At 42.9% G+C, this 21,984-nt stretch overlaps 2 protein-coding genes across 10 annotated transcripts in view; one reads left to right on the top strand and one right to left on the bottom strand.

The window, feature by feature from the left end:
- The window catches only part of LOC115161305 (peripheral plasma membrane protein CASK-like), a 224,508-nt gene that overhangs the window by 115,580 nt on the left and 86,944 nt on the right, over positions 1-21,984 (top strand). The gene's annotated exons all lie outside the window — the stretch shown is intronic.
- On the bottom strand, positions 3,169-21,086 carry gpr82 (G protein-coupled receptor 82). Of its 2 annotated transcripts, XM_029712194.1 has the most exons (5): positions 20,964-21,086; positions 16,625-16,942; positions 4,230-4,805; positions 3,917-4,045; positions 3,169-3,685 (listed from the first exon to the last, which is right to left on the bottom strand). In XM_029712194.1, exons 2-5 carry the CDS (start codon positions 16,928-16,930, stop codon positions 3,410-3,412), a joined length of 1,287 nt encoding a protein of 428 aa, XP_029568054.1. In that variant the 5' UTR covers positions 16,931-16,942; positions 20,964-21,086; the 3' UTR covers positions 3,169-3,409. The 2 variants fall into 2 exon arrangements, with proteins under 2 accessions (XP_029568054.1, XP_029568055.1); XM_029712195.1 differs by lacking the exon at positions 20,964-21,086 and having other exon boundaries at positions 16,625-16,950.

Genomic DNA, 21,984 nt, shown 5'->3' with positions numbered 1-21,984 from the left:
TTTATATCGATGACATTCTGATGTATTCCGCCACCCGCTCCGCGCATGTGTCCCTGGTGCGCAAGGTGCTTGGTAGACTGCTGGAGCATGACCTATACGTTAAGGCTGAGAAGTGTGAGTTTTTCAAACGAGCCGTCTCCTTTCTGGGTTATCGCATTTCCACCACGGGGGTGGTGATGGAGTGTGACCGCGTTAAGGCCGTGCGTAATTGGCCGACTCTAACCACGGTGAAGGAAGTGCAGCGGTTCTTGGGCTTTGCCAACTACTACCGGAGGTTTATCCGGGGGTTTGGCCAGGTAGCGGCTCCCATTACCTCACTGCTGAAGGGGGGGCCGGCGCGTTTGAGATGGTCGACGGAGGCGGACGGAGCCTTCAAGAAGTTGAAGACACTGTTCACCGACGCGCCCGTGTTGGCGCACCCGGACCCGTCTTTAGCGTTCGTAGTAGAGGTGGACGCATCCGAGGCTGGGGTGGGTGCCGTGCTATCACAGCGCTCGGGTGCGCCACCGAAACTCCGCCCCTGTGCTTTCTTCTCAAGGAAGCTCAGTTCGGCGGAGCGAAATTACGATGTGGGGGACAGGGAGTTGCTAGCGGTAGTCAAAGCCTTGAGGGTGTGGCGACACTGGCTTGAGGGGGCTAAGCACCCCTTTCTCATCTGGACCGACCACCGAAACCTGGAGTACATCCGGGCAGCGAGGAGACTGAATCCACGTCAGGCAAGGTGGGCCATGTTCTTTGCCCGGTTTAGGTTTACCATCTCATATAGACCGGGTTCCCTTAATACTAAAGCCGACGCGCTGTCCCGTCTGTATGACACGGATGACCGACCCATCGATCCAACTCCCATCATTCCAGCGTCAAGGCTGGTGGCACCAGTGGTGTGGGAGGTGGACGCGGACATCGAGCGGGCACTGGTGTTGGAACCTGCGCCGACGCAGGTGCCCGAGGGGCGCATGTATGTGCCGCTCGATGTTCGCGATCGGTTGATTTGGTGGGCGCACACGCTACCTGCGGCGGGTCATCCTGGTGTAGAGAGGACAGTGCGGAGTCTAAGGGGGAAGTATTGGTGGCCCACCTTGGCTAAGGACGTGAGGTCATATGTCTCTTCCTGTTCGGTGTGTGCCCAGAGTAAGGCTCCTAGGCATTTACCGAGAGGGAAGTTACAGCCCCTCCCCGTTCCGCAACGACCATGGTCGCACCTGTCTATCGACTTCCTGACAGATCTTCCCCCCTCTCAGGGGAACACTGCGATCCTGGTGGTTGTGGATCGGTTTTCTAAGTCCTGCCGTCTCCTCCCCTTGCCCGGTCTCCCTACGGCCCTGCAGACTGCGGAGGCCCTATTTACCCACGTCTTCCGGCACTACGGGGTGCCGGAGGATATTGTCTCTGATCGGGGTTCCCAGTTCACATCCAGGGTCTGGAAGGCGTTTATGGAGCGGCTGGGGGTCTCGGTCAGTTTAACCTCCGGTTATCACCCCGAGAGCAATGGGCAGGCGGAGAGGGTGAACCAGGAGGTGGGCAGGTTCCTGAGGTCGTATTGCCGGGACCGGCCAGGGGAGTGGGCGAGGTATATTCCCTGGGCAGAGTTAGCCCAGAACTCACTTCGCCACTCCTCTACTAACATATCACCCTTCCAGTGTGTGTTAGGGTACCAGCCGGTCCTGGCCCCATGGCACCAGAGCCAGACCAAGGCTCCTGCGGTGGAGGACTGGGTTCAGCACTCCAAGGAGACCTGGAAAGCAGTACAGGACTCACTGAAGGAGGCCAGTGCCAGGCAGAAAAGGAGTGCTGACCGCCACCGCAGTGAGGCGCCGGTGTTCGCACCGGGTGACAGGGTCTGGCTCTCGACCCGGAACCTGTCCCTCCGCGTGCCCTGCCGGAAGCTGGGGCCGCAGTGTGTGGGGCCCTTCAAAGTCCTGAGGAGGATAAACGTGGTGTGTTATCGGTTGCAACTCCCTTTCTATTACCGTATTAACCCCTCGTTTCATGTGTCTCTCCTCAGGCCGGTGGTGGCTGGTCCCTAACAAGAAGATGAGGTGCCGGAGGTCCCTCCACCCCCCCTGGACATCGGGGGGTCCCGGCGTACAGCGTAAGGGCCATTCTGGACTCGAGACGCCGGGCGGGGGGCCTGCAGTACCTCGTGGACTGGGAGGGGTACGGTCCGGAGGAGAGGTGCTGGGTGCCGACGGAGGACGTCTTGGACCCATCCATGTTGAAGGAGTTCCACCGCCTCCGTCCGGATCGCCCTGCGCCTCGTCCTCCGGGTCGGCGCGCTGCGGGAGCCGCGCGTCAGGAGGGGGGTACTGTCACGATTCCTACCGACGGTGGCGCCCCCTCCTGCTCGGGTGGCGCTCGGCGGTCGTCGTCACCGGCCTATTAGCTACCACCGATTCCCTTTTTGTTTTTCCCTTTTTTTATGTTTTCTCACCTGCCCTGAGTTAGTCATTAGGAGGGCTATTTAGTTCAGCTGGCCCGCTTCCTATTGTGCGGGATTGTCTTTCTGTGTGTCGACTGCAGTTTGTTCGACTGTGCTTGTTAGTTGTATTTTTCCCTGTTGTTGGGAGCCCTTTATTTTGTACGTTGTGGTTTGATTAAAATTACCACACCGTGTTCGCTGCTTCCTGCGCTTCTTTCCGCCACACCACAGACAAGCCGTTACACCACCACTGGTTAATCTCTCATTCTTTCTCTTTTTAAATGTGTGTGTGTGTGTTTTCTTGGCAATTTCTCGCATGGAATAGCCTTAATTTCTCAGAACAAGAATAGACTGACGAATTTCAGAAGAAATGATTTGTTTCTGGCCATTTTGAGCCTGTAATCGAATCCACAAATGCTGATGCTCCAGATACTCAACTAGTCTAAAGATGGACAGTTTTATTGCTTCTTTAATCAGAAGAACAGTTTTCAGCTGTGCTAACATAATTGCAAAAGGGTTTTCTAATGATAAATTAGCCTTTTAAAATGATAAACTTGGATTAGCTAACACAACGTGCCATTGGAACACAGGAGTGATGGTTGCTGATAATGGGCCTCAGTATGCTTATGTAGATATTCCATAAAAAATCTGCTGTTTCCAGCTACAATAGTAATTTGCAAGATTAACAATGTCTACATTGCATTTCTGATCAATTTGATGTTATTTTAACAGACAAAAAAAATGTGCTTTTCTTTTAAAAACAAGGACATTTCTAAGTGGCCCCAAACTTTTGAACAGTAGTGTACATATCAGTTACACATTCCTTCTCCCTCTCGCTCATAAATATACAACGTGCGCTTTGAATATAGTGGGAGTGAAAAAACAGCACCACGTGGTAAAGTATTGGACTCACTTCTCCTGGTCAATGAAGGAATGTTGTTGAATGAGGTGATGAAAGTGGTCAATGTAAAATAGCAAAATCCTAAAAAATCTTTACAGAGCACTGCACTCACTCCAGTTCACAGAGTGTGACTCTTTCCATGACCCCTGACCCTTATGACACACAGTCACCTCCAACCTCCCACCAATTGGATTGGCTCTGGTGGTGGCCTGCGTGGTGGCCACGCCGGATAATTGGCTGCTGGACCTCTGTGGGTGGAGCCTAAGCAGTAACATGACATGTCTGTGGAAGGTCTTGTCCAACAAGAAGTACATCACCGGGTCGACCGAACTCCGCAGCATGGTGAGACAAAGCAGGAAGTTCTTGACCTGAGACAAAAATCAACATACTGCTATGAAGTTTGACAGCTTTAAACTCTACTTCATGTAATATACCTAAGACTGATAAAACTTAACTCCACAAAACATGATTTGCTTCTGGAAGTGCTTTTGAGCCAAAATGAATGGACAAATATTGCCTATAGTTACAGTATATTGTCTATTGATAATGGTAAACTGCTGCACCTTTTAATTTAAAGGTTATATGAAAGTGTTGTTGACCTCAACAATGGCAGAGAGAGGATGGCAGGGCCCCCTAATGGTGGTGGCTGGGTCAGCTTGGTGCTGGACTATGGAGATAAAGATGGACTTGAAGATGTGGTAAGGCAACATGCACACTATAAGAACCACCTGTATAGGAGAGGGGGAAGAGAGGAGAGGAGGAAAGGTTGAGATGAGAAGTTAAAGTCGTTAGATATAAAGCGACTAGCTGTCTAGCGAATAGCATCTGTGAGTCTTAGTCTTAATCAGTAAGAAACCATTCAAATGGCCATTCAAATGGCTCCCCAAAACACACAGAAGACAGAATCCCCACCTGGATCACCACGATGTTCCGGAACACTCTTCCCAGCAGTCTCTGGGAACCGTTGACAACGGCACACCGACGTGACCTCCATATATGCCTCGCCACCGCCATATACGACGTCAGCACCAGCAGGAAACACATGAAGAAGATCACAATGGACACCACATTCGCCCCCCTTGACAGGCTTCCCCCCATCTCCATTGCCACACTGTAACACACCCTCCCCCCCTTATCCTCACCCCGTCCTTCTCTCTCTCCATCCTCAGTCCCTACATCCACCTTTGTCTCCTTCACTGAATAGTAAACTGTCACGGGTACTGTGGCCAACACCACCATCCCCCAGACCCAGGCGCACACGGCCTTGGCGAACCTCACCCGTCTCAGCCTGGTGAAGAAGGCATGGGGTAGCAGGGTGGTGCAGGTGCTGGGGCGGCTTGCGTGGGTGTGCTGGATGAGGATGGCGAAGCGGCTGAGCGCCACCCAGGTCAGGATAAAGACACTGATGTAGATGTTGATCTGCTGAATGGGGGTGACCCCATGGAGGACCAGCTGGCACAGGGGGCTCCACGCCGGCCAAGCTGGACCCTGGGAAGGAATTGACAAGGGATTTTTTTTTTACTGTTCTGATTTTACGTTACGTTTTTTACCACATATGTGACCCACCCCTTGATTGGTAGATCATGTGAGCCATCCCTTGATTGGTGGATCATGTGAGCCATCCCTTGATTGGTGGATCATGTGACCCATCCCTTGATTGGTAGATCATGTGACCCATCCATTGATTGGTAGATCATGTGACCCATTCCTTACTCAGGATTGGTAGATCATTTAAAACAATTATAATTTTGCCACACAAAACATGACTTTTAAGACTTAAAATTCTATATTATTTACAAGGCCTTTATAGAGGATTCATAAATCATATATAGGCCTTTATAGAGGCTTCATAAATCATATAGAGGCCTTTATAGAGGCTTTATACATCATATATAGGCCTTTATAGAGGCTCCATAAATCATACAGAGGCCTTTTTATAGAAGATTCAGAAATCATATAGGGGCCTTTATAAGGCTTCATACATCATGTGTAGGCCTTTATAGAGGCTTCAGAAATCATATATAGAAATCATTCATAATAGTCCAGGCGATATGTGCCACATTTTAGGTGATATGTTAACTTTTTCATAAAAGCATGAAATTTGTACAGTTTGGGGCCCTGAACATTTTCAGATATGGAGGCAAATGGCCATGGTGGCCATTTTTCTTTCCGCCACAACCAAATAATGTATTTTGCATCATAACTTCTGAACCAAACATGATCACACAGAAAATGTGACATTTACTTATATGTTTTGAAGGTCAAGTATTTCAATGATGCCATGCACAACATCAAAACAACCCCTGGCGGCAGTGGTGGCCATTTTGCTATTCCGCCAAAACCGGACAATGTATTTTCTGTCATATCTGCTGAACCAAACATAATAAGGGGATGTCTACACCTATGTTTTGATGGTCAATGATTACAATTGTGCTGTCTACAAGATAAATAGTTATATTTTCAGGAGTGCATTAAATCTAAACTGGACATAGGTGGTGAAGTAGGCGCAGTCTTTTTGGATCTTAAAAAGGCCTTTGATACTGTGAATCATGAGGTCCTTCTATCCAAACTATCCTCCCTTAATGTGTCCACTGAAGTCATTAGTTGGATGTATTCCTATCTGACAAACAGAAGTCAAAGGGTTTGTTTGGGGGACACTCAGTCAGACTCTCTTTACTATAACATTGGGGTCCCACAGGGGTCAATATTAGTTAACATGCAGATGTATGCATACGGTACAGTTCTGTATGTACACTCAAAAAATAGACTACTTGTTAACTTCTTACGGATCGGTGAGACGCTAGCGTCATTCATGAAAATACAAGTGTCATACATGATTCTTTAGCTTAGAATCTTGGTACTCGAACCGCGTTGTTCGATTTGCAATAGGCTTTACGGCGAAAGCATAGCATTTGATTGTCTGAGGACAGCGCCCCGCATACATTCAGCATAAACATATTTTCCAAACCAGCACAGGCATCACAAAAATCAGAAATAGCGATAAAATTAATCACTTACCTTTGAAGATCTTCCTCTGTTTGCAATCCCAAGGGTCCCAGTTACACAACAAATGGTTGTTTTGTTCGATAAAGTCCTTCTTTATATCCCCAATAAGTCTGTTTAGTTGGCGCATTTGATTCAGTAATCCACCCATTCCAACTCGTTCAACATACAGACAAAGGAATCAAAAAAGTTACCGGTAAACTTCGTCCAAACAATTCAAACAACGTTTCTCATCCATCCTTGGGTACACTAATATGTAAATAAACGATACAATTTAAGACGGAATGTACTATGTTCAATACCGGAGATAAATAACGAAGAGCACGCACTCATTCACGCGCGCCACAAGACTAGAGTCCTTCTGAGGGACACTTTGAAAAACTACAACTACTTCTTAATTTTTCAAAAAACAAGTCTGAAACCCTTTCTAAAGACTGTTGACATCTAGTGTAAGCCATAGGAACTGCAATCTGGGAGGATTTCTTTTGAATATCCCATAGGCAAGCATTGGAATGGGCTGTGACCTCAAAACAAATTCTCCTCAGGTTTTCGCCTGCCATATCAGCTTTGTTATACTCACAGACATTAGAATGTTAACGTCAGAGTGTATTCTATCCAATGCTACCAATTATATGCATATCCTAGCTTCTGGGCCTGAGTAACAGGCAGTTTACTTTGGGCATGTCAGTCATCCTAACTTCCGAATACTGCCCCCTAGCCCTTAAGAAGTTAACAAGTTAACTGAAGCTATGGTACATGTTTCTAAATGGATGACTAATTCTTGCCTGCATTTATATATCGACAATACTTTTTGTATATACTTCTCTAAGAAATCCATTGATTCTTCCCAACGAACTGTTCTTGTTAATGCGGAAAATCTGAAAGTTGTGTCTATCTTTAGGTATCTCAGCATCATTTTGGACTCCAACTTGACATTTAACCTGTCTAGGCGAGGTGGGACGCTTGCGTCAACAGCCAGTGGAATCGCGTGGCGCGAAATACAAATGCCTCAAAAATGCTATAACTTCAATTTCTCAAACATATGACTATTTTACACCATTTTAAAGACAAGACTGTCGTTAATCTAACCACATTGTCCGATTTCAAAAAGGCTTTACAGCGAAAGCAAAACATTAGATTATGTCAGGAGAGTACCCTGCCAAAAATAATCACACACCCATTTTCAAAGCAAGCATATATGTCACAAAAACCAAAACCACAGCTAAATGCAGCACTAACCTTTGATGATCTTCATCAGATGACACTCCTAGGATATTATGTTATACAATACATGCATGTTCAATCAAGTTCATATTTATATCAAAAACCAGCTTTTTACATTAGCATGTGATGTTCAGAACTAGCATACCCACCGCAAACTTCCGGTGAATTTACTACATTTCTCACGATAAACGTTCACAAAATACATAACAATTATTTTAAGAATTATAGATACAGAACTCCTTTATGCAATCACGGTGTCAGATTTTAAAATAGCTTTTCGGCGAAAGCACATTTTGCAATATTCTGAGTAGATAGCTCGGCCATCACAGGCTAGCTAATTTGACACCCACCAAGCTTGGTGCTCACTAAACTCATAATTACTATTAGAAAAATTGGATTACCTTTGCTGTTCTTCGTCAGAATGCACTCCCAGGACTTCTACTTCAACAACAAATATTGTTTTGGTTCCAAATAATCCATATTTATATCCAAATGCCACCGTTTTGTTCATGCGTTCAGGTAACTATCCAAACGGTGACGCGCGAGCACATTTCGTGACAAAATAAAATGCAAAATATTCCATTACCATACTTAGAAGCATGTCTAACGCTGTTTAAAATCTATTTTTATGCTACTTTTCTCGTAAAATAGCGATAATATTCCAACCGGGCGACGTTGTATTCATTCAAAGGCTGAAAGAAAAAAATTGAGAATTCTCATGAATGCGCATCTCCAGTGTCACTGTCCCCAGCCTGACCACTCACAAAATCTCCTGCTGTTCTTCGCCCAGAGACAGGAGACACGTCATTCCACTTTCTGGCGCCTTCTGAGAGCCAATGGAAGCCTTAGAAAATGTCACGTTACAGCAGAGATGCTGTATTTTCGATAGAGATTCAACAGAAGGATAACAAATTGTCAGACAGGGCACTTCCTGTATGGAATCTTCTCAGGTTTTGGCCTGCCATGAGTTCTGTTATACTCACAGACACCATTCAAACAGTTTTAGAAACTTTAGAGTGTGTTCTATCCAAATCTATTAATTATATGCAGATTCTCGTTTCTGGGCAAGAGTAGTAACCAGTTTAAATCGGGTACGTTTTTTATCCGGCCGTGCAAATACTGGCCCCTAACCCCAACAGGTTAAATCTATCCAAACCTGTACACATGAGTTATATGTGGTTCCTCATATGTAAGACGACAGTTGATGATAGTGTTGTTGTTGTTGTTAGAACGATATATTACTAGATGTAGTGTATTTGTATTTTCTATTGTTTTAGTGAGGATTTGTATAGTGGCTGTGTAAAGGACCTTACCTTCCCAGGGACTGTGGGTGCAAATTAGCTTTTGGCAATCCCCGGCACATTTGCATGGATGTTGCATTATTATAATATTGATGTTGATTAATGTGCATTGTCCCCTATAAATAAATACATTATTATGTAATGGTGGACCGCCAATGGAAAGAAATCCAATGAAATCACAGTTTCAGACCACGTACCCAATAGAATATGATGTATGTGGCATACAGAGCCGTACAGTCTGCTGCTGTCTTCTTGCCCCTGGTTGTGAATGTGGACATTGTACATTTATGGAACATAAGAAGGGCCTTTGATTTGTCTGGATCCAGGGATGGTAATTTCATGGGAATGTATGTGCAGTGCCTTCAGAAAATATTCACACCCCTTGACTTTTTCCAGATTTTGTTGTGTTACAGCCAGAATTTAAATAGATTAAATACAGTTTTCACTGGCCTACACACAATACCACATAACGTCAAAGTGAAATCATGTTTTTCGAATTGTTTCAAATTAACCTCTCTAGGGTCGGCGGGACGAAATCGTCCCACCTACGTAACAGCCAGTGGAATCCTGTGGCGCGTTATTCAAATACCTTAGAAATGCTATTACTTCAATTTCTCAAACATATGACTATTTTACACCATTTTAAAGACAAGACTCTCGTTAATCTAACCACACTGTCCGATTTCAAAAAGGCTTTACAACGAAAGCAAAACATTAGATTATGTCAGCAGAGTACCCAGCCAGAAATAATCAGACACCCATTTTTCAAGCTAGCATATAATGTCACATAAACCCAGAAGACAGCTAAATGCAGCACTAACCTTTGATGATCTTCATCAGATGACAACCCTAGGACATTATGTTATACAATACATGCATGTTTTGTTCAATCAAGTTCATATTTATATCAAAAACCAGCTTTTTACATTAGCATGTGACGTTCAGAACTAGCATACCCCCCGCAAACTTCCGGTGAATTTACTAAACATTTACTAAATTACTGACGATAAACGTTCACAAAAAGCATAACAATTATTTTAAGAATTATAGATACAGAACTCCTCTATGCACTCGATATGTCCGATTTTAAAATAGCTTTTCGGTGAAAGCACATTTTGCAATATTCTCAGTAGATAGCCCGGCATCACATGGCTAGCTATTTAGACACCCAGCAAGTTTAGCACTCACCAAAATCAGATTTACTATAAGAAAAATGTTATTACCTTTGGTGTTCTTCGTCAGAATGCACTCCCAGGACTTCTACTTCAATAACAAATGTTGGTTTGGTTCAAAATAATCCATAGTTATATCCAAATAGCGGCGTTTTGTTCGTGCGTTCAAGACACTATCCGAATGGTAAAGAAGGGTGACGAGCACGACGCATTTCGTGACAAAAAAATTCTAAATATTCCATTACCGTACTTCGAAGCATGTCAACCGCTGTTTAAAATACATTTTTATGCAATTTTTCTCGTAAAAAAGCGATAATATTCCGACCGGGAATCTGCGTTTAGGTAAAAAGACGAAAGAAAATAAAGCATGGGGTCGACTCGTGCACGCGCCTAAGCCCATTGTCCTCTGATCGGCCACTTGCCTAAGGCGATAATGTGTTTCAGCCTGGGGCTGCCTCGATATCATTCAGCTTTTTCCCGGGTTCTGAGAGCCTATGGGAGCCGTAGGAAGTGTCACGTTACAGCAAAGATCCTCAGTCTTCAATAAAAAGAGCCAAGATGAACAAGAACTTGTCAGACAGGCCACTTCCTGTTCAGAATCTTCTCAGGTTTTTGCCTGCCATATGAAAATAGCGATAATATTCCAACCGGGCGACGTTGTATTCATTCAAAGGCTGAAAGAAAAAAATTGAGAATTCTCATGAATGCGCATCTCCAGTGTCACTGTCCCCGGGCCTGACCACTCACAAAATCTCCTGCTGTTCTTCGCCCAGAGACAGGAGACACGTCATTCCACTTTCTGGCGCCTTCTGAGAGCCAATGGAAGCCTTAGAAAATGTCACGTTACAGCAGAGATGCTGTATTTTCGATAGAGATTCAACAGAAGGATAACAAATTGTCAGACAGGGCACTTCCTGTATGGAATCTTCTCAGGTTTTGGCCTGCCATGAGTTCTGTTATACTCACAGACACCATTCAAACAGTTTTAGAAACTTTAGGGTGTTTTCTATCCAAAGCCAATAATTATATGCATATTCTAGTTTCTGGGCAGTAGTAATAACCAGATTAAATCGGGTACGTTTTTTATCCGGCCGTGTAAATACTGCCCCCTACCCCCAACAGGTTAATTGAAATTGGAAATCTGAAATGTCTCGAGTCAGTAAGTATTAATCCCCTTCTGTTATGGCAAGCCTTAATAAGTTCAAGAGTAAAAGCAAGTCACATAATAAGTTGCATGGACTTATTTTTAATGACTACCTCATCATTGTACTCCACACATACAATTATCTGTAAGGTCCCTCAGTCGAGCAGTGAATTTCAAACACAGATTCAACCACAAAGACCAGGGAGGTTTTCCAATGCCTCCTATTTAAAAATATATATATTATTTAACCTTTATTTAACCAGGAAGGGCTCATTGAGATTTGAAATCTGTTTTTCAAGAGTGTCCTGGCCAAGATAGGCAGCACCAAGAATTACACAATTACAGACGGACAACATGAAAAATTACAAATAATCTAGTAAAAACCATAGAATTCACAAGAGTATAACAAATCATAAAACAGCAAATTAAAAACATTGACAGGTCAAGGAATCAGCCTCAAAATCCTTCATCAGTGATTTAAAAACACCAATCGGGATAAGTTCTTCCAGTTTAAAAGTTGTTTGTAAGGCATTCCAAGCCAATGGCGCAGAGTACGTAAAAGCCATTTTACCAAATTCAGTTATGACATTTGGAACAGTTAGCAGGATAAAGTCCTGCGAACGAAGAGAGTACCCACCACATTTCTGAACAATAAAAATGGCCAAATAAAATGGCAGTAAACTCAAAGTGGCTTTGTAAATAAAAGTATACCAGTGACTGAGCCTACGAGTGTCTAGAGAAGGCCAGCCAACCCTGGTATATAACTTCTCTGGGCTAGGTGGGTCGTGACCGTCCCACACTATTCAACAGCCAGTGAAATAGCATGAAATACAAAATATAGCATGAAATAGCATGAAATACAAAACAGCAAAAATCTCATAATTTCATTTGTTCAAACAATCAACTATTTTACACCATTTTAAAGATAAGACTCTCATTAATCTAACCACATTGTCCGATTTCAAAAAGGCTTTACGGCGAAAGCATAAAATTAGATTATGTTAGGACATAAACTTCACAAGAAAATCCACACAGCCATTTTCCAAGCAAGGACATGCTTCACAAAAACCAAAAGAGCAGCTAAAATATTCACTAACCTTTGATGATCTTCATCAGATGGCACTCATAGGACTTCATGTTATACAATACATGTATGTTTTGCTCGATAAAGTTCATATTTATATCCAAAAACAGCATTTTACATTGGCGCGTGATGTTCAGAAAATGTATTTCCACCAAAACTGCCAGTGAATGTGCACATCAATTTACAAAAATACTCATCATAAACGTTGATAAAATTTACAACAGTTATTGAAAGAACTATAGATACACTACTCCTTGACGCAACCGCTTTGTCAGATTTCAAAATAACTTTACAGAGAAAGCACATTGTTCAATATTCTGAGTACATAGCTCAGCTATCGAAGCAAGCTATACAGCTACCCGCCAAGTTCTGGCATCAACAAAACTCTGAATTAGTATTATAAATATTCTCTTACCTTTGCTGATCTTCGTCAGAATGCACTCCGAGGACTCCTACTTCCACAAGAAATGTTTGTTTTGTTCAAAATACTCCATATTTATGTCCAAATACCTCCGTTTTGTTCGTGCGTTCAGATCACTATCCAAAGGCATAACGCGCGAGCACAGTACCAGAGACAAAAAGTCAAAATGTTCCATTACCGGTTGTAGAAACATGTCAAACGTTGTTTACAATCAATCCTTAGGGTATTTTTAACATAAAACGTTGATAATTTTCCAACTGGACAATAGCGTATTCATTCCAGGAGAAAAAGAAGGAACGGTGTGCTCGCGGGATCGCGCTTCACCAAGCCCTTTGTCCATAGGCAGTCCACTCATTGACTGAGCTACTATTCTCTGCCCAGTAACAGGAGAAGGATGAAAAAACTTTCTGAAGGCTGTTGACAGCCAATGGAAGCCTTAGGAAGTGCAACGTGACCCCACAGACACTGTAGTTTCGATAGGGATTCAAAAGAAGTACTACAATTCTCAGATTTCCACACTTCCTGGTTGGATTTTTCTCAGGTTTTTGCCTGCCATATGAGTTCTGTTATACTCACAGACATCATTCAAACAGTTTTAGAAACGTGAGCTGCTCTGACAGCTGGTGCTTAAAGCTAGTGAGGGAGATATGAGTCTCCAGCTTCAGAGATTTTTGCAGTTCGTTCCAGTCATTGGCAGCAGAGAACTGGAAGGAAAGACGACCAAAGGAGGAACTGGCTTTGGGGGTGACCAGTGAGATATACCTGCTGGAGTGCATGCTACGAGTGGGTGCTGCTATGGTGACCAGTGAGCTGAGATAAGGCGCGGTCTTACTTAGCAGAGACTTGTAGATAACCTGTAGCCAGTGGGTTTGGCAATGAGTATGAAGCGAGGGCCAACCAACGAGAGCATACAGGTCGCAATGGTGGGTAGTGGATGGGGCTTTGGTGACAAAACGGATGGCACTGTGATAGACTGCATCCAGTTTGTTGAGTAGAGTGTTGGAGGCTATTTTATAGATGACATCACCAAAGTCAAGGATCGGTAGGATGGTCAGTTTTACGAGGGTATGTTTGGCAGCATGAGTGAAGGATGCTTTGTTGCGATATAGGAAGCCGATTCTAGATTTAATTTTGGATTGGAGATGCTTAATGTGAGTCTGGAAGGAGAGTTTACAGTCTTAACCAGACACCCAGGTATTTGCAGTTGTCCACGTATTCTAAGTCAGAGCCGTCCAGAGTAGTGATGCTGGACGGGCGAGCAGGTGTGGGCAGTTGAAGAGCATGCAAGAAATTTAGTCTTTACATATATAGCCACACCCCCACGTTTCTTAACTCGATCAGTGTGATACACATTGTAACCATTTATACAAATATCCTTATCAAGAACAGACTTGCTGAGCCAGGTTTCAGAAAACACAATTAACATCAGCATCAGTTGATTTAGCCCAAATCCTAACCCCATCCATTTTTGATAACAGGCTGCGTACATTTAAATGAAAAATACCAAAACCAGATCTAGATTTAAAATCAGAGGGGGTTTGGAGACATTGCATATCAGGGCCAGGGTTAGGTTGCACATTACCTGATATCAACAAAAGAAGAATAACTAGGCACCTCTGTAACCTTGCACGGCTACTCTTTTTTAAGAGACCTACTGCAAGCAAATTCTACAAGTGAGTTTCCAGACAATACGAAACAGTCATTTAAAACCATTAGACTTTGGTAGTGACAAGTTCGTACTGTTCACATCATGCCACAAATGCATCGGCACTTGGACGAGTGGATGGAGTGAAAAAGAGCGAGTTCCCGCAGACTAATGGACGGGAGAGCACATTGTCAGATGTACTCACCCAGCGACAATGTTCGTTTTCTCCAGAGTTCAGTAAAGTCAGTGCACAAAGCAATACCACGAAAATTGTCATTTTCTCTGAGAGATGTAAGAAATAGAGGCCAAGGAAAGGTAAGGGGAGAGAGGGACAGTGTGTATGCATGTCTGTATGTGAGTGGGTGTGCATGTGAGTGGATTGGGTGTGGGGGTCGATTGAGAAAACGGGTTGGGGATTGTTGAGCTGCCTCTGACAGCCAGGCGGAGAGCGAAGAGGAGCAGCTTGGACGAGACACTCCACGGAGGGAAAGAACTCAGGCCAGCCAGCGATAGGGTTACTTTGGTAAACTTCAAGTAAAGAAGTGCAAATAGCGAGAAAAAATAAAACATTAAAAAAAAAATCTTAGTTGAGGGAGACCCGCGATCTTTACACCAGCAAAACAAAATAGTTTGCACTACACAACAAGGGAATTGTGGATTTACTCAACCATAAATTAATAGGTTATTAGTAGGCTAAAATCTACTATTCACAGACAAACGACTTGACATGCTGCCATCTTGGATTTGGACAGATAAATTGGTAGATGGTTAAAAAAAAGCAGACTTTGAATATCCTTTTGAGCATGGTGAAGTTATTAATGACATTTTGGATTGTGTATCAATACACCCAGTCCCTACAACGATACAGGTGTCCTTCCTAACTCAGTTGCCGGAGAGGAAGGGCACCACTCAGGGATTTCACCATGAGGCCAATGGTGGCTTTAAAACAGGTACAGAATTTAATGTTTGTGATAGGAGACAACTGAGGATTGATCAACAACATTTTAGTTACTCCACAATACTGACCTAATTGACAGAGTGAAAAGAAGGAAACCTGTACAGAATAAAAATATTCCAAGATGTGCATCCTGTTTGTAACAAGGAACTAAAGTAATACTGCAAAAGATGTGGCAAAGCAATTAACTTTTTGTACTGAGTGCCAAGTGTTATGTTTAGGACAAATACAATACAACACATTTCTGAGTACATCTCCATATTTTCAAGCATAGTTGTCACTGCATCATGTTATGGGTATGCTTGTAATTGTTAAGGACTGGGGAGTTTTTCAGGATAAGAAATAAACGGAATGGCAAAATCCTAGAGGAAAACTTGGTTCAGTCTGCTTTCCAACAGACACTGGGAGACGAATTCACCTTTCAGCAGGACAATAACCTAAAACACAAGGCCAAATATACACTGGAGTTGCTTACCAAGACGACACTGAATGTTCCTGAGTGGCTTATTTACAGTTTTGACTTAAATCGGCTTGATAATCCAAGGCAAGACTTGAAAATGGCTATCTTGCAATGATCAACATCCAACTAGACAGAAATTAAAACAATTTTTTATGAATATCTGCAAATATTGTACAATCGAGGTGTGCAAACCCAGAAAGACTTACAGCTGTAATCACTGCCAAAGATGATTCTAACATGTATTGACTCAGGGGATTGAATACTTTTAAAAATATTCCCCCAAAAATTCCACTTTGACATTTAATTATTTTGTGTAAATCGTTGACAAAAAATTACAATTAAAACCATTTTAATCCCACTTTGTAACACAACAAAATGTGGAAAAGGTAATGAGGTAAAGGCACTGTAACGCCAGAAAATGGCCAAAAAGAGTCAAACCAGCTTATCTGCTTTTATACTATGATTTGAACATTAGATGTTCAATGTTCAATGACGATCTTATTGGCAGTCCACCATTATATAATAATCTTAACTGTTTATTTTTTGCATGGTGTCATTGTAATCCTTGACCATCAACACATGAGGGTAGACATCACCATTTCTGTAATATCATGTTTGGTTTAGGAGATATGACACAAAATACATTATTTGGTAATGGTGGAATGAAAAATTGCCGCTGCGGTTTTTCTGATGCCTGCATTTCTGAAAATGTTCAGGACCGCAAACTGTACAAATGAACCAAATTTCATGCTTTTATGAAAAAGTTTACATAATTTTCACATAACACCTAGATTATAAACACATTTCATGCTTTACAAAAAAGTTGTCAAAAGGGTTTTAGTACTACATTTGGCCAAGATTCAGTACCAATCCAAATGTCAGTAGAAGATGACGGTACCTGTGAGTAGTAGGCGGCCAGGAAGGGGGTGGTGAGGGAGAGGCACAGGTTGGACAGGCCCAGGTGGAACAGGTAGACATGGGTGGAGGTCTGGGTGGGAATACGCCTCAGGAACACCCAGAGAGAGAGAGCGTTGCCCGGGAGACCCGTAAGGAAGAGGAGGGCGTAGAGGGAGGGGAGGACGAAGCGGGTGGTGAAGGAGGGGCAGAGGGGGGAGACAGGGAAGCTGGTAATGGCAGAGATGGAGGAGGGATTGAGGTAGAAGGTGTTGGACACAGGTGGGAAGGGTTGGGATGTGTTCTCCATTGATCTGTCAGACTAACAGAGAGAAATATTAGATACAGGAGGGGAGGGAGAGAGAGAAATATTAGATACAGGAGGGGAGGGAGAGAGAGATATAGTAGATACAGGAGGGGAGGGAGAGAGAGATATAGTAGATACAGGAGGGGAGGGAGAGAGAGATATAGTAGATACAGGAGGGGAGGGAGAGAGAGATATAGTAGATACAGGAGGGGAGGGAGATAGAGATATAGTAGATACAGGAGGGGAGGGAGAGAGAGATATAGTAGATACAGGAGGGGAGGGAGAGAGAGATATAGTAGATACAGGAGGGGAGGGAGATATAGTAGATACAGGAGGGGAGGGAGATATAGTAGATACAGGAGGGGAGGGAGATATAGTAGATACAGGAGGGAGATATAGTAGATACAGGAGGGGAGGGAGATATAGTAGATACAGGAGGGAGATATAGTAGATACAGGAGGGGAGGGAGATATAGTAGATACAGGAGGGGAGGGAGAGAGAGATATAGTAGATACAGGAGGGGAGGGAGAGAGAGATATAGTAGATACAGGAGGGGAGGGAGATATAGTAGATACAGGAGGGGAGGGAGATATAGTAGATACAGGAGGGAGATATAGTAGATACAGGAGGGTAGGGAGAGAGAGGCATTTTCCGTAGTTTAGACATTAATCCAAAACTGTATATAAAACAGTGGCTCTGTCCGAATACCCACACTAGCGTACTACATATTAAACTGAATAGTATGTACTCATCGTCGCATTTTGTAACAACCCTGGGTTTATAATTGTAATGAGTGTCGTACGGAGTAGACCAAGGCGCAGCGGGTAAAGTGCTCATCTTAACTTTTATTGAACACTTAACAAAACAAAACAAGAAAACAAACGCACAGTATTGCAGGCTACGCACAGTATTGCAGGCTACGCACAGTATTGCAGGCTACGCACAGGGCTACGCACAGTATTGCAGGCTACGCACAGTATTGCAGGCTACGCACAGTATTGCAGGCTACGCACAGTATTGCAGGCTACGCACAGTATTGCAGGCTACGCACAGTACAGCTGTTCCTGATTGAGAGCCATACCAGGCCAACACAAAGGCTACGCACAGTACAGCTGTTCCTGATTGAGAGCCATACCAGGCCAACACAAAGAAATATACAACATAGAAAAACCATAGAAATACAAAACCTAGAACAAAACCCCAAAACCCCAACAACACACAAAATGTAATAAAAAAAAAATTCAATTTTTTTTTCAAATTATATCGTTTTATAGATACACCTCTCCTGAATCGAACCACGTTGTCCAATTTCAAAAAGGCTTTACAGCAAAAGCAAAACATTAGATTATGTTAGAGGAGTATATCGTAAAAGTAGCCACATAGCCATTTTCCGACCAACCACATGCATCACAAATAACCAAAAAACAGCTAAATGCAGCACTAACCTTTGACAATCTTCATCAGATGACACACCTAGGACATCATGTTACACAATACATGCATTCTTTTGTTCGATAAAGTTCATATTTATATATAAAAACAACATTTTACATCGGTGCGTAACGTTGACTAACTATTTTCCCTCAAATGCATCCAATGAAACAGCGCTACAATTTACTAAATTACTATTCGAAAACATTTTTAAAATGTAATATTGTCATTCTAAGATTTATAGATGAATATCTCTTGAAAGCACCTGTTAATGCCAGATTTAAAAATAACTTTACTGGGTAATCACACTTTGCGATAAAAGGGGATGCGATACTCAGAACAATAGGCTAGCAATAGCAATAGGCTAGCCATCTTGGAACAATCGCATATCACATCTAGTTTTGTATACTATTGTCAATAATCCCTTACCTTTGATTATCTTCATCCTTAGGCACTTCCAGGAATCCCAGGAATTTCGTTCGAAAAAGTTCATCCTTTTATGTTCCATTAGCTTGTTGTTGTTAGCGCGTTCTGAAGGCTGAACCAAAAGTTCCGACGTGCGCGGGGCTACTCTTTCAACAAAATGCATTTTTTTTCTTATTTAGGTTCGTTCAAACATGTCAAACGTTGTATAACATAAATCTGTAGGGCCTTTTTCAACGAGAGCTCCAATAAGATTCGAAATCACTTTGTAAAGACTGGGGACATCTAGTGGAAGCAATAGGAAGTGCTCAATGAACCATAGCTCACGGTGTGATTAATAGGCAACGTGATGAAGTTGAGTTCGCAATTCAGAATTCCACTTCCTGTTTCGATCTGTCTCGGGGTTTTGACTGCCATATGAGTTCTGTTATACTCACAGACACCATTCAAACAGTTTTAGAAACTTTAGGGTGTTTTCTATCCACAATATTAATTATATGCATATCCTAGCTTCTGAGTTTGAGTAGTAGGCCGTTTAAAATGGGCACAAATTATTTTCAAAAATCGCTGTAGCGCCCCCTATCCTAGGGGAACGCCAAGAGGTTAACTGGCCAGGACGTGACAATAATGATGTAATGTTTAATAAAAAGTATGCAGTATGCTATTGCTACGGCTTCGAATATATAACTGGTTAGCTAGGTTAAATATGATGTTGTCGCTCAACAACTGCATGCTTATCGGGTATCCAGCTAATTTAAAGTCCAACTAAAGCACTTAGCTAATGTAAGCTACAGTATTTAGCTGAAGTAAAGGCACGGCAGGCTGCAAATAACGATCAGTTTTCAAAGATATGCGATTAAATAGTTGTGATCATTTTAAGGACAACAACAAAAAATGACTTACATTTGAACACTGCAGGAGACTCTTTGCTCGTCCTCTTTGCCATCTTCAATTCATTTTTTTTTCCTTTCAGAGGACTATCAAATCTCGAAGCCCTCCTTTTATCCAGTTTGAATGCATTTTGGGTGTGAAATTCCCGAGAAGTTTACAATTAATTCATACTACATGAGAAGCCGAAACGAGTATGACATTTGGGCATTTAAAGTGTCGTATACAATTCTTTTACAAACTCTAACACCGTACCCATACCGGCCGCGCACGTGCGCTATCATGCACAAATACATTTTCTCTACCCACACCAAACGCGATCACGGCACGCAGGTTAAAATATTAAAACAAACTCTGAACCAATTATATTAATTTGGGGACAGGTTGAAAAGCGGTAAACATTTATGAGACTTTAGCTAGCTAGCTTGCAGTTGCTAGCTAATGTGTTCTATTTAGCTAGCTTGCTGTTGCTAGCTAATTTGTCCTGGGATATAAACGTTGAGTTGTTATTTTACCTGAAATGCACAAGGTTCTCTACTCCCGACAATTAATCCACACACAAAACGGTCCCCGTGTGGTAATGCCCACATGTGGTAATCAGACAATGAATGTGGAAATGCAATACAGTAACTGAATGGAAATCTAGCAAGTGTCAGCTTTGTGCAATTACATACAAATGTAGCACAGGAGCTAGATAAAAAATATGGCTATAAACAAGGTACCAGTTCTTGTATCACTAAGATAATAGCTGTTAGTAAAGAGCACATTACGGATGAGCAGTCAGTAGACATTATTTACATTGAAGCAAGTTCCTGTCCGAACAGTTCCTATTTCCTACTGATGGAATATTGGCAACAATGGTATTGTGTTGTTCTGGTCACCAAGAAACCAAACAAAACCATAACATGCTTATTTGTTTAATTTGTAAATCTATTCACATTATGTGTTTTCATACATTTTTTCTGTAATTACTGTATACTAATTCAGCAATGGTCCTCGTATCATGTCAGAAGTATCAAAAAGTGTAAATCAACTGTTGTACATATTATAAATGACCAAAAGCACTATAACTTGAAGTGTTCATGATTGTTTGTCCTTTCTTTTGTTAAACTTAAAACAGAAACAAAGCATTCAACTTCAGTAAAACTCTTAACTAACCAGAAATGCTAGTGTAGAAAACTGTGACCATTTTCTCATAAAGCCAATTCCTGCTTTCTGTTAAACCCACAGCCATTTTCACATTAACAGTTGTTTTTTAAAAGAAATCTATGTTTTCACAAAGATGAATACTTACAGTACAGAGATGAATGATGTCTGTTTATGAGGTAGTTAATTGTATGATATGTTGGTATGAAAGGTGTATGTGGAGCATCAAATATCCTGTTTGTCCCCTCAGATTTTAATAGAGGAAGTGTGTGAGAAAGAGAACATAACACAAGAGAGTGTATGTGTGTGTGTTCACGATGTGAGTTATTTTCAGATGTCCGGGTGAGATGTGATCGCAGGAAGGCTAAAGGGTAACATGTCGTCTTACAGGCTGAATGCTCACCCAAAGACATCTGCTGAGAAACACTCACGTCTATTGTTGTTTAAAATAGATTTATTGGTAGATGATCAGGGTTACATTCAAATGTGGTTTGTGTGATGTGACAGTGAGAAGCAGTACTGAGAGAGCATCGGGAGAAGTTGTGGTCCACAGCCTCTTACAGTCTGTCTGTCTGTCTGTCTGTCTGTCTGTCTGTCTGTCTGTCTGTCTGTCTGTCTGTCTGTCTGTCTGTCTGCCTGCCTGCCTGCCTGCCTGCCTGCCTGCCTGCCTGCCTGCCTGCCTGCCTGCCTGCCTGCCTGCCTGCCTGCCTGCCTGTCTGTCTGCCTGTCTGTCTGTCTGTCTGTCCGTGCGTCTTACTGTCCGTGCGTCTTACTGTCGTCCTCGGCAGCAGGGCAGGGATGTAAAACACAGCTCAGCGCTGCTATGGGTATGGTTGCATTATTCACCTTCTATCTTGTTCTCCCCTTCTCACATTCGCCCCCGTGTGGTGAGAGTATGGTCACTGCACGCTGGACATGGTATGGCAAGAAGCACGCCACAAACACAACCACAGCTTAGATCTTCCTACATACCCTCAGACTACGACGCCACGCCTCCTGCCTCTCTCTTGCCCCTGAACAGCCACCCCCCCCAAGTTTACACCCCATTTATTCTCTACCATACCCTCCTTCTCCCCTAAACTCACCCCACACCCCTCTTCCACCCCAACACTCAACGCCCTCCCCTCCATTACCCCTCCTTCACTAGTGTGTGTGATTGTGCCAGGCCC

Source organism: Salmo trutta, chromosome 24 (assembly GCF_901001165.1).
Source record: "Salmo trutta chromosome 24, fSalTru1.1, whole genome shotgun sequence".
Lineage (NCBI taxonomy): Eukaryota > Metazoa > Chordata > Actinopteri > Salmoniformes > Salmonidae > Salmo > Salmo trutta.
Note: the sequence above shows the minus strand (reverse complement) of the source record. Positions and strands in the feature narration are given on the sequence as shown.